The sequence below is a fragment of the Myxocyprinus asiaticus genome, chromosome 39 (genome assembly GCF_019703515.2).
Source record: "Myxocyprinus asiaticus isolate MX2 ecotype Aquarium Trade chromosome 39, UBuf_Myxa_2, whole genome shotgun sequence".
NCBI classification, from domain to species: Eukaryota; Metazoa; Chordata; class Actinopteri; order Cypriniformes; family Catostomidae; genus Myxocyprinus; species Myxocyprinus asiaticus.
Genome location: NC_059382.1, coordinates 1,593,878 through 1,607,500, shown reverse-complemented (window position 1 = coordinate 1,607,500; position 13,623 = coordinate 1,593,878). Strand labels below are relative to the sequence as shown.

The window sequence follows — 13,623 nt, the reverse complement described above, 5'->3', positions numbered from 1 at the left end:
CACAAAAGGAGGCTACTGAGAGTACTGTTCTCAGTCACCATTCACTTTCATAGTATGGAAAAAATATGCTATTCACAAAACATTCTGCTAAACATATTTTGTGCCATGCAGATTTGGAACAACATGAGGTTGAGTATTGTTATGAATGTGGAGTGCGGTAGCAGAACTCTACAACAGGACGGAGAACCATATTCAGCTGCTGTGTGAGCGTAGTGTTTCAATGAGTTGTGTGTGTGTTGTGATTGCTTTGCAGGTTTCGTTGTGGGTCAGTGTGGTCTCTATCAGACGATATTGATGCTCCTGGTGGCATACTTCATCATCAGTATGACGGTGCTGTCTGTGTGTGCGATCTCTACGAACGGAGCGCTTGACGCTGGAGGAGCGTACTGTATCCTTAATTTAAACACTCTGTACACACACAATATGCACATACAGTGACCCTAAAATGTTTGTCACACTTACTGTAAAATGTCTGAATGTCATTACGTTAGCTCAAGTGTGATCAGTGCGACTCAAATGCTGCTGGAGCTTCTCTTAGAACTAAATTCCCTTTTCTGAGTGAGTTTTGCTTAAAGATTTTGAATCAACTGGTGTGTTGTAATCATTTTTACTAAGTATTTTTGCCTCGTTTGTAGTAAAAATATCTAAACATTCTTAAAACACAATGACAAACACAAATAGTCTTTATTTTACAGACTAGACCTCTTATCGCTTCAAACCAAACAAACTTTTTTCAATGAAATGTTTTGCTTGAAAAGAGTGCTTGTATCTTTCTTTAAAAAAAAAAAAAAAAACTGACACTTACTTTGATATTTGTGACGTGCTCCATCATTTTGAGTCACACTGATCCAGAATCACATTTTACATTTTATGCATTGAAGTAAAAATTAGGATCTGAAAATCTATTATCAAAATTTTACATAAAATAGAAGCCAATTTCGACTTGTGACTTATTGTGATACAGCACGTCACATTTTGTTTTCTAATGCATTTAGACATTTTAGTTATACTTTACAATAAGGTTCCATTCGTTTATATTAGTTAACAACATTAGTTAACTTGAAGTTACAGTGAACAATAACTTTATAGCATTTATTATGTTTTAAAATAAAAGTTGTTAACATTTGTTAATGCACATTTAACTAACAATGAACAATACCTTTACAGCATTTATGTTTTTTTTAAAATAAAAGTTGTAAACATATGTAAACATAAACGTTAATGCATTATTAACTAACGTGAACTAACAATTAACAATACCTTTACAGCATTATTACGTTTAAAAAAAAAAAAAAAGTTGTAAACATTTGTTAATGCACTATTAACTAACATGAAGTAACAATTAACAATACCTTTACAGCAGTTATTACGTTTTTAAAATAAAAGTTGTAAACATTTGTTAATGCACTATTGACTAACATGAATTAACAATTAACAATACCTTTACAGCATTTATTACGTTTTAAAAAAAATAAAAGTTGTAAACATTTGTTAATGCACTATTAACTAACATGAATTAACAATTAACAATACCTTTACAGCATTTATTACGTTTTAAAAAAAATAAAAGTTGTAAACATTTGTTAATGCACTATTAACTAACATGAATTAACAATTAACAATACCTTTACAGCATTTATTACGTTTTAAAAAAAATAAAAGTTGTAAACATTTGTTAATGCACTATTAACTAACATGAATTAACAATTAACAATACCTTTACAGCATTTATTATGTTTTTAAAATAAAAGTTGTAAACATTTGTTAATGCACTATTAACTAACATGAATTAACAATTAACAATACCTTTACAGCATTTATTACGTTTTAAAAAAAATAAAAGTTGTAAACATTTGTTAATGCACTATTAACTAACATGAATTAACAATTAACAATACCTTTACAGCAGTTATTACGTTTTTAAAAAAATAAAAGTTGTAAACATTTGTTAATGCACTATTAACTAACAATGAACAATACCTTTACAGCATTTATTATGTTTAAAAAAAAATAAAAGTTGTAAACATTTGTTAATGCACTATTAACTAACATGAATTAACAATTAACAATACCTTTACAGCAGTTATTACATTTTTTAAAATAAAAGTTGTAAACATTTGTTAATGCACTATTAACTAACATGAAGTTACAATGAACAATACCTTTACAGCATTTATTACGTTTTAAAAAAAATAAAAGTTGTAAACATTTGTTAATGCACTATTAACTAACGTGAACTAACAATTAACAATACCTTTACAGCATTATTACGTTTAAAAAAAAAAAAGTTGTAAACATTTGTTAATGCACTATTAACTAACATGAATTAACAATTAACAATACCTTTACAGCATTTATTACGTTTTAAAAAAATAAAAGTTGTAAACATTTGTTAATGCACTATTAACTAACGTGAACTAACAATTAACAATACCTTTACAGCATTTATTACGTTTTTAAAATAAAAGTTGTAAACATTTGTTAATGCACTATTAACTAACAATTAACAATACCTTTACATCATTTATTACATTTTTAAAATAAAAGTTGTAAACATTTGTTAATGCACTATTAACTAACAATTAACAATACCTTTACAGCATTTATTATGTTTTTAAAATAAAAGTTGTAAACATTTGTTAATGCACTATTAACATGAACTAACATTGAACAATACCTTTACAGCATTTATTATGTTTTTTGTTTTAAATAAAACTTGTAAACATTTGTTAATGCACAATTAACTAACGTGAACTAACAATTAACAATACCTTTACAGCATTTATTACATTTTTAAAATAAAAGTTGTAAACATTTGTTAATGCACTATTAACATGAACTAACATTGAACAATTGTATTTTATAAACTAACATTAACAAAGATTTATAAATGCTGTAAAAAATATATTGTTTATTGTTAGTTCATGATACTTAATGCATTTACTAATGTTAACAAACTAAACATTATTGTAAAGTGTTAACAACATTTAAGTGTGCAAATACTTTTTGGGGCTTTCAAAAACATGATGCACGTACAATATAAATTTGCACACCACACACATGCACACACATTTGCCTGTTCACACATTTCATAAATGACTTTGTCTCCAATAAACACTTCCCTTTTTAATTTCCTTAGCTGGGTGTGTGTTTCTGTTGTTGTGTGTGTACAGATATGATTAGTCGCGCTCTTGGTCCAGAGATCGGAGGCAGTATCGGCATCATGTTCTTCTTGGCTAATGTGTGTGGTAGCGCCCTCTATGTGCTGGGACTTGTAGAGGCGGCTCTCGCAACCTTTGGAATTCCTGAAGGTACCGTAAGTGTGTTTGTGTGTGTGTGTGACTGTATGTAATGACTATAAATTAGTAACCTTATGAATGGAAAGGCAAACATTGGCACACCTAGAGATAAGAGTGAGAGAGGGAAAATTTCATATGCATTTGCAATATCATGACATTGTAAAATGTCTTGGTGTACTGGCTCACTTCATACTTATCCTATTCAACTCTGGTGCATTTTCTTGGTTGCCACCTGCAATTTTTCACTCAGCTCACTTTACATGCATACAGAAGGCTAATGGCAAAAAAACTGGGACCCACTTTATATTAGGTAGCCTTAACTACTATGTACTTAACCATTTGATACAATGTACTTATTATGTACATACATGTTGTTGCATTGTAATTACATTTAATGTACTTGCATTTAATTACATTTGTAGTTACACTGTTAACTTTACCCCTAACCCAACCCTTACTCCTAAACCTACCCGTACCTCAACCTCAGTAGCAGTAAATGTGGATATTTTGCAGAACAACATATAAGTTACACAGTAGTTTCGTTGTCCTATATTTATAAGCATGTCATTCTGGTTCTGTTTGCTCGCTCTCCCTGCAAAAAGTCTTATTTTATTCCACTATATGGCAGCAAGTACTAGCAAAAGGATTTTTTCCTCTTTCATGTTCTATCACAATATACAGATCTGAAATGCAGATGGCACTCTGATGTAGCTTAGCACTCACACATGCGCTCATCCATAGACAACAAGTGTATATTTGGAGCGCATAGACCTTCCTCAATGTTTTGTTGAATATCTCGGCTTCTGAGTTGTCTAGAAGCTCAATCTTGGTGTCGTTGGAAAGCTGAGATCCTCACCTTTGCGATGATGTCTAATATTTGAAAACATATTTTGCAGATGATTTCTGAATCATGCTCTGTCTACTCGACTGCATATTTTGTTCTGAAGTTTTTAGACATAACATTGGATAATTTACCCAAACAAGCTCACAGACAAGTAAACAATGGCTCGTTTTAAAGAAAACAACCTAAAGTAAGAGTTGATATAGAGTTTTTGGGTATCCGGTGCTTACAGAAGCAGTGATAAGGGCAGACATTTATTGTCTTGCAGAGATCATATTTCACTTTGTGATTCTTTTGATAAACATTTAAACTGTGGTGTTACAACAAGAAAATGAAGTACACAGTCATATTTCTGATAATAAGGGCTTTCATTTGATATATGACATGCCTATATAAGTGCTATATGAAACACTTTCATGTTTATATTTCTACGTCATTACCAAAAGGTGGCGCTCATTTGCGACACGGAGGATTTCAGGTCTTATCTTGTTATTTTAAGTAACACAAATGCAAAAGTGACTGAGTTTTGTGAAAACTTCAGATTTTAAGATTTGAAATGGTATCACACATGCCTGACTTGTTGATCCGGGGACTTTTATTTTGTGATCCTAAACTCATTACATGCTCCTGGCCCTGTTCAGAGCTGAAGAGGTTAAAAGGAATATTCCGGGTTCAATACAAGTTAAGCTCAATCGACAGCATTTGTGGCATAATGATGATTACCACAAAAATTAGTTTCGACTCTTCTCTCCTTTTTTTTTTTTTTTTTTTTAAAGAAAAGCAAAACTCTGAGTTACAGTGAGACAATTACAATGGAAGTCAATGGGGCCAATTTCAGAAGTATACGGTAGAACAACAATAATAAAAATCTTCTGGAAATGTTCATGTTTCTCTGGTGTCATAGTTGAATGTAATGGTGCTTTAATTGTGCCAACTCCTGGTATAAATTGCACCTATAAATGTCTCTTTCAGGAGGGTCATCAGTGTCTGCCTCGGGGTACGCGGTGTTGCCGATGGGTTACTGGTGGTCTTTGCTTTACGGCACGGTGCTTTTGCTGCTCTGTTTGGTGGTGTGTTTGGTCGGCGCTCATATCTACGCCAAAGCCACCTTCCTCATTTTCCTTGTCGTCATGGTGGTTTTGGGCACCATCTTCGTCAGTTTCTTCGCCATGGGGCCTCAAACCATCCCTCTGCCTGGCAACTTGAACTCCTCCATTGGCCCAACGAGCTCCAACTTCACCGGCTTTAAACTCGACACACTGACGGGAAACCTGCAAGGTGAGAGAGTGTTAAAAACAGTTTCAGTTTTGATTCAGATTAATGGGATTTAAACACTTCTCTACAGAGATAAAAGCCCATTTCCTGGCTGAAGGAATTGAAGAGTTCAGTTGAGATCACCTATCCAGCTTTATGATTAACCAAACTGAATGTCACATGTAAAATACACATTAACTAACTAAAACTAGGGATGCTACTACTAATTTAACTACCTTTTCAATGTCCACTTTCAGCACGACAGTTGCTGAGCTGTTCTCAACATTGTGCAGCTTTTACATAAACTTGTGCTGAAAATAAAGATTTTGTTGAATGCTGCTGTGAATCACAATGTTTTTTATTCAGATAAATATATTGGTGTATTTTGTTTAGTTGTAATAGGAGTTTTTAGTGTAAGGAACAGAAAAGCTTCATGATTAATCAAGCTGATTGTCACATGTGTAAAATACACATTAACCGTGTGTGGGGAGTAACTTACTAAACGTAGTGCCAATGCTTTACATTAAACACATTTTTACTATGTTTATATCCCTGCAGATTGTGTCTAGATTTGCTTATCGCTCATAGATAGACTGATTGTAGATCAGCTGTTTCACACTCACAAATGTAAATTGATTTAGAAAGATGCTGTGACAGCAGCTGGGCTGTTTTGAAAGCAGTGTAGCCTTTACAGATTTTTTTTCCCTCTTCAAGTAGTCTCATGATTCTCTGAAAAGTGTGAAAACATCATTCTGAATGATTCATTGATCTTGAGTATTTCATCCATATATATTGCTTATGTGTGTGTGTGTGTTTGTGTAGCTAACTACACAGTGGACTACACTACAGGAGTGATGATGTCGTTTGCCACCGTCTTTGCGGTGATGTTTAACGGATGTACTGGAATCATGGCTGGATCCAACATGTCCGGTGCGTGCTGAGTTTACTAGAGATTATAAGTGTTAACTGAACTTTTTACTGGAGTTTATCAGTTTACTACAGTTAACAAGAGATTACTAGTGTTAACTGAACTTTTTACTGGAGTTTACCAGTGTTTGCTACAGTATACTAGAGTTTATAAGTGTTAACTGAACTTTTTACTGGAGTTTATCAGTTTGCTACAGTTTACAAGAGTTTACTAGTGTTAACTGAACTTTTTACTGGAGTTTACCAGTGTTTACAAGAGTTTACTAGTGTTAACTGAACATTTTACTGGAGTTTACCAGTGTTTACAAGAGTTTACTAGTGTTAACTGAACTTTTTACTGGAGTTTACCAGTGTTTACAAGAGATTACTAGTGTTAACTGAACTTTTTACTGAAGTTACCAGTGTTTACTACAGTTTACTAGAGATTGTAAGTGTTAACTGAACTTTTTACTGGAGTTTACCAGTGTTTATTACAGTTTACTGGAGTTTATAAGTGTTAACTGGACTTTTTACTGAGGTTACCAGTGTTTATTACAGTTTACTGGAGTTTATAAGTGTTAACTGAACTTTTTACTGAAGTTACCAGTGTTTACTACAGTTTACTAGAGTTTATAAGTGTTAACTGGACATTTTACTGAAGTTACCAGTGTTTACTACAGTTTACTAGAGTTTGTAAGTGTTAACTGAACTTTTTACTGAAGTTTACCAGTGTTTATTACAGTTTACTGGAGTTTATAAGTGTTAACTGGACTTTTTACTGAGGTTACCAGTGTTTACTACAGTTTACTGGAGTTTATAAGTGTTAACTGGACATTTTACTGAAGTTTACCAGTGTTTACTACAGTTTACAAGAGTTTGTAAGTGTTAACTGAACTTTTTACTGGAGTTTACCAGTGTTTATTACAGTTTACTAGAGTTTATAAGTGTTAACTGGACTTTTTACTGAAGTTACCAGTGTTTACTACAGTTTACTAGAGTTTATAAGTGTTAACTGGACTTTTTACTGAAGTTTACCAGTGTTTACTACAGTTTACTGGAGTTTATAAGTGTTAACTGAACTTTTTACTGAAGTTTACCAGTGTTTACAAGAGTTTGTAAGTGTTAACTGAACTTTTTACTGAAGTTTACCAGTGTTTACTACAGTTTACAAGAGTTTACTAGTGTTAACTGAACTTTTTACTGAAGTTACCAGTGTTTACTACAGTTTACTAGAGTTTATAAGTGTTAACTGGACTTTTTACTGGAGTTTATCAGTTTACTACAGTTTACAAGAGTTTACTAGTGTTAACTGAACTTTTTACTGAAGTTTACCAGTGTTTACTACAGTTTACAAGAGTTTACTAGTGTTAACTGAACTTTTTACTGGAGTTTACCAGTGTTTATTACAGTTTACTGGAGTTTATAAGTGTTAACTGGACTTTTTACTGGAGTTTATCAGTTTACTACAGTTTACAAGAGTTTACTAGTGTTAACTGAACTTTTTACTGAAGTTACCAGTGTTTACTACAGTTTACTAGAGTTTATAAGTGTTAACTGGACTTTTTACTGGAGTTTATCAGTTTACTACAGTTTACAAGAGTTTACTAGTGTTAACTGAACTTTTTACTGGAGTTTACCAGTGTTTACTACAGTTTACAAGAGTTTACTAGTGTTAACTGATCTTTTTACTGAAGTTTACCAGTGTTTATTACAGTTTACTAGAGTTTGTAAGTGTTAACTGAACTTTTTACTGGAGTTTACCAGTGTTTATTACAGTTTACTAGAGTTTATAAGTGTTAACTGAACTTTTTACTGAAGTTTACCAGTGTTTATTACAGTTTACTAGAGTTTATAAGTGTTAACTGGACTTTTTACTGGAGTTTATCAGTGTTTATTACAGTTTACTAGAGTTTACTAGTGTTAACTGAACTTTTTACTGGAGTTTACCAGTGTTTACTACAGTTTACTAGAGTTTACTAGTGTTAACTGAACTTTTTACTGAAGTTTACCAGTGTTTACAAGAGTTTACTAGTGTTAACTGAACTTTTTACTGGAGTTTACCAGTGTTTATTATAGTTTACTAGAGTTTGTAAGTGTTAACTGAACTTTTTACTGAAGTTTACCAGTGTTTACAAGAGTTTGTAAGTGTTAACTGGACTTTTTACTGGAGTTTATCAGTGTTTACTACAGTTTACTAGAGTTTGTAAGTGTTAACTGAACTTTTTACTGGAGTTTACCAGTGTTTATTACAGTTTACTAGAGTTTATAAGTGTTAACTGGACTTTTTTCTGAAGTTACCAGTGTTTACTACAGTTTACTAGAGTTTATAAGTGTTAACTGGACTTTTTACTGGAGTTTATCAGTTTACTACAGTTTACAAGAGTTTACTAGTGTTAACTGAACTTTTTACTGGAGTTTACCAGTGTTTACTACAGTTTACAAGAGTTTACTAGTGTTAACTGAACTTTTTACTGAAGTTTACCAGTGTTTACTACAGTTTACTAGAGTTTATAAGTGTTAACTGAACTTTTTACTGGAGTTTACCAGTGTTTACTACAGTTTACTAGAGTTTATAAGTGTTAACTGAACTTTTTACTGAAGTTTACCAGTGTTTACAAGAGATTACTAGTGTTTTCTGAAGTTTTCTTTTGGATGCCAGTGTTTACTACAGTTTACTAGAGTTTATAAGTGTTAACTAGACTTTTTTACTGAAGTTTACCAGTGTTTACAACAGTTTACAAGAGATTACTAGTGTTAACTGGACTTTTTACTGGAGTTTATCAGTGTTTACTACAGTTTACAAGAGTTTACTAGTGTTAACTGAACTTGTTACTGGAGTTTACCGGTGTTTACTACAGTTTACTAGAGTTTATAAGTGTTAACTGGACTTTTTAATGGAGTTTATCAGTGTTTACTACAGTTTACAAGAGTTTACTAGTGTTTACTGAACTTTTTACTGGAGTTTACCAGTGTTTACTACAGTTTACTAGAGTTTATAAGTGTTAACTGAACTTTTTACTGGAGTTTACCAGTGTTTACTACAGCTTACTAGAGATTATAAGTGTTAACTGAACTTTTTACTGGAGTTTATCAGTTTACTACAGTTAACAAGAGATTACTAGTGTTAACTGAACTTTTTACTGAAGTTTACCAGTGTTTACTACAGTTTACTAGAGTTTGTAAGTGTTAACTGAACTTTTTACTGGAGTTTACCAGTGTTTATTACAGTTTACTAGAGTTTATAAGTGTTAACTGGACTTTTTACTGAAGTTACCAGTGTTTACTACAGTTTACTAGAGTTTATAAGTGTTAACTGGACATTTTACTGGAGTTTATCAGTTTACTACAGTTTACAAGAGTTTACTAGTGTTAACTGAACTTTTTACTGGAGTTTACCAGTGTTTACTACAGTTTACAAGAGTTTACTAGTGTTAACTGAACTTTTTACTGGAGTTTATCAGTGTTTACTACAGTTTACTAGACTTTTTACTGAAGTTTACCAGTGTTTACTACAGTTTACTAGAGTTTATAAGTGTTAACTGGACTTTTTACTGAAGTTTACCAGTGTTTACAAGAGATTACTAGTGTTTTCTGAAGTTTTCTTTTGGATGCCAGTGTTTACTACAGTTTACTAGAGTTTATAAGTGTTAACTAGACTTTTTTACTGAAGTTTACCAGTGTTTACAACAGTTTACAAGAGATTACTAGTGTTAACTGGACTTTTTATTGCAGTTTACCAGTGTTTACTACAGTTTACTAGAGTTTATAAGTGTTAACTAGACTTTTTACTGGAGTTTACCAGTGTTTACTACAGCTTACTAGAGATTATAAGTGTTAACTGAACATTTTACTGGAGTTTACCAGTGTTTACTACAGTATACTAGTTTTTATAAGTGTTAACTAGACTTTTTACTGGAGTTTACCAGTGTTTACTACAGTACACTAGAGTTTATAAGTGTTAACTAGACTTTTTACTGGAGTTTACCAGTGTTTACTACAGTATACTAGAGTTTATAAGTGTTAACTAGACTTTTTACTGGAGTTTACCAATGTTTACTACAGTATACTAGAGTTTATAAGTGTTAACTAGACTTTTTACTGAAGTTTACCAGTGTTTACTACAGTATACTAGAGTTTATAAGTGTTAACTAGACTTTTTACTGGAGTTTACCAGTGTTTACTACAGTATACTAGAGTTTATAAGTGTTAACTAGACTTTTTACTGAAGTTTACCAGTGTTTACTACAGTATACTAGAGTTTATAAGTGTTAACTAGACTTTTTACTGAAGTTTACCAGTGTTTACTACAGTATACTAGAGTTTATAAGTGTTAACTAGACTTTTTACTGAAGTTTACCAGTGTTTACAACAGTTTACAAGAGATTACTAGTGTTTTCTGAAGTTTTCTTTTGGATGCCAGTGTTTACTACAGTTTACTAGAGTTTATAAGTGTTAACTGGACATTTTACTGGAGTTTACCAGTGTTTATTACAGTTTACTAGAGTTTATAAGTGTTTACTGGACATTTTACTGGAGTTTACCAGTGTTTACTACAGTTTACAAGAGATTACTAGTGTTAACTGGACTTTTTATTGCAGTTTACCAGTGTTTACTACAGTTTACTAGAGTTTATAAGTGTTAACTAGACTTTTTACTGAAGTTTACCAGTGTTTACAACAGTTTACAAGAGATTACTAGTGTTAACTGGACTTTTTATTGCAGTTTACCAGTGTTTACTACAGTTTACTAGAGTTTATAAGTGTTAACTAGACTTTTTTACTGAAGTTTACCAGTGTTTACAACAGTTTACAAGAGATTACTAGTGTTAACTGGACTTTTTATTGCAGTTTACCAGTGTTAACTGAACTTTTTACTGGAGTTTACCAGTGTTTACTACAGTTTACTAGAGTTTATAAGTGTTAACTAGACTTTTTTACTGAAGTTTACCAGTGTTTACAACAGTTTACAAGAGATTACTAGTGTTAACTGGACTTTTTATTGCAGTTTACTAGTGTTTTCTGAAGTTTTCATTAGTTTACCAGTGTTTACTACAGTTTACTAGAGATTATAAGTGTTAACTGAACTTTTTACTGGAGTTTACCAGTGTTTACTACAGTATACTAGAGTTTATAAGTGTTAACTGGACTTTTTACTGGAGTTTACCAGTGTTTACTACAGTATACTAGAGTTTATAAGTGTTAACTAGACTTTTTACTGGAGTTTACCAGTGTTTACTACAGTATACTAGAGTTTATAAGTGTTAACTAGACTTTTTACTGGAGTTTACCAGTGTTTACTACAGTATACTAGAGTTTATAAGTGTTAACTAGACTTTTTACTGGAGTTTACCAGTGTTTACTACAGTATACTAGAGTTTATAAGTGTTAACTAGACTTTTTACTGGAGTTTACCAGTGTTTACTACAGTATACTAGAGTTTATAAGTGTTAACTAGACTTTTTACTGGAGTTTACCAGTGTTTACTACAGTATACTAGAGTTTATAAGTGTTAACTAGACTTTTTACTGGAGTTTACCAGTGTTTACTACAGTATACTAGAGTTTATAAGTGTTAACTAGACTTTTTACTGGAGTTTACCAGTGTTTACTACAGTATACTAGAGTTTATAAGTGTTAACTAGACTTTTTACTGGAGTTTACCAGTGTTTACTACAGTATACTAGAGTTTATAAGTGTTAACTAGACTTTTTACTGAAGTTTACCAGTGTTTACTACAGTATACTAGAGTTTATAAGTGTTAACTAGACTTTTTACTGGAGTTTACCAGTGTTTACTACAGTATACTAGAGTTTATAAGTGTTAACTAGACTTTTTACTGAAGTTTACCAGTGTTTACTACAGTATACTAGAGTTTATAAGTGTTAACTAGACTTTTTACTGAAGTTTACCAGTGTTTACTACATTATACTAGAGTTTATAAGTGTTAACTGGACATTTTACTGGAGTTTACCAGTGTTTACTACAGTATACTAGAGTTTTTAAGTGTTAACTAGACTTTTTACTGAAGTTTACCAGTGTTTACAACAGTTTACAAGAGATTACTAGTGTTTTCTGAAGTTTTCTTTTGGATGCCAGTGTTTACTACAGTTTACTAGAGTTTATAAGTGTTAACTGGACATTTTACTGGAGTTTACCAGTGTTTATTACAGTTTACTAGAGTTTATAAGTGTTTACTGGACATTTTACTGGAGTTTACCAGTGTTTACTACAGTTTACAAGAGATTACTAGTGTTAACTGGACTTTTTATTGCAGTTTACCAGTGTTTACTACAGTTTACTAGAGTTTATAAGTGTTAACTAGACTTTTTACTGAAGTTTACCAGTGTTTACAACAGTTTACAAGAGATTACTAGTGTTAACTGGACTTTTTATTGCAGTTTACCAGTGTTTACTACAGTTTACTAGAGTTTATAAGTGTTAACTAGACTTTTTTACTGAAGTTTACCAGTGTTTACAACAGTTTACAAGAGATTACTAGTGTTAACTGGACTTTTTATTGCAGTTTACCAGTGTTAACTGAACTTTTTACTGGAGTTTACCAGTGTTTACTACAGTTTACTAGAGTTTATAAGTGTTAACTAGACTTTTTTACTGAAGTTTACCAGTGTTTACAACAGTTTACAAGAGATTACTAGTGTTAACTGGACTTTTTATTGCAGTTTACTAGTGTTTTCTGAAGTTTTCATTAGTTTACCAGTGTTTACTACAGTTTACTAGAGATTATAAGTGTTAACTGAACTTTTTACTGGAGTTTACCAGTGTTTACTACAGTTTACTAGAGTTTATAAGTGTTAACTGAACATTTTACTGGAGTTTACCAGTGTTTACTACAGTATACTAGTTTTTATAAGTGTTAACTAGACTTTTTACTGGAGTTTACCAGTGTTTACTACAGTATACTAGAGTTTATAAGTGTTAACTAGACTTTTTACTGGAGTTTACCAGTGTTTACTACAGTATACTAGAGTTTATAAGTGTTAACTAGACTTTTTACTGAAGTTTACCAGTGTTTACTACAGTATACTAGAGTTTATAAGTGTTAACTAGACTTTTTACTGAAGTTTACCAGTGTTTACTACATTATACTAGAGTTTATAAGTGTTAACTGGACATTTTACTGGAGTTTACCAGTGTTTACTACATTATACTAGAGTTTATAAGTGTTAACTAGACTTTTTACTGAAGTTTACCAGTGTTTACAACAGTTTACAAGAGATTACTAGTGTTTTCTGAAGTTTTCTTTTGGATGCCAGTGTTTACTACAGTTTACTAGAGTTTATAAGTGTTAACTGGACATTTTACTG

General features: G+C 31.7%; 1 protein-coding gene and 2 long non-coding RNA genes across 3 annotated transcripts in view; 1 reads left to right on the top strand and 2 right to left on the bottom strand.

The window, feature by feature from the left end:
• Nucleotides 1-13,623, top strand: part of zgc:153039 (uncharacterized protein LOC767698 homolog) — a 51,837-nt gene that overhangs the window by 3,848 nt on the left and 34,366 nt on the right. Inside the window, exons 2-5 of the mRNA XM_051679497.1 lie at nt 254-388; nt 3,174-3,311; nt 5,113-5,418; nt 6,217-6,324. Of these exons, the coding sequence (XP_051535457.1) occupies nt 254-388; nt 3,174-3,311; nt 5,113-5,418; nt 6,217-6,324 (687 nt within the window). The remainder of the gene's footprint in view (nt 1-253; nt 389-3,173; nt 3,312-5,112; nt 5,419-6,216; nt 6,325-13,623) is intronic.
• On the bottom strand, nt 1,654-2,249 carry LOC127430080 (uncharacterized). Its single transcript, XR_007895406.1, has 2 exons — nt 2,073-2,249; nt 1,654-1,898 (listed from the first exon to the last, which is right to left on the bottom strand). It is a non-coding gene; the product is annotated as an uncharacterized LOC127430080 (long non-coding RNA).
• LOC127430081 (uncharacterized) lies at nt 2,280-3,165 on the bottom strand. The gene is made up of 2 exons (XR_007895407.1): nt 2,593-3,165; nt 2,280-2,513 (listed from the first exon to the last, which is right to left on the bottom strand). It is a non-coding gene; the product is annotated as an uncharacterized LOC127430081 (long non-coding RNA).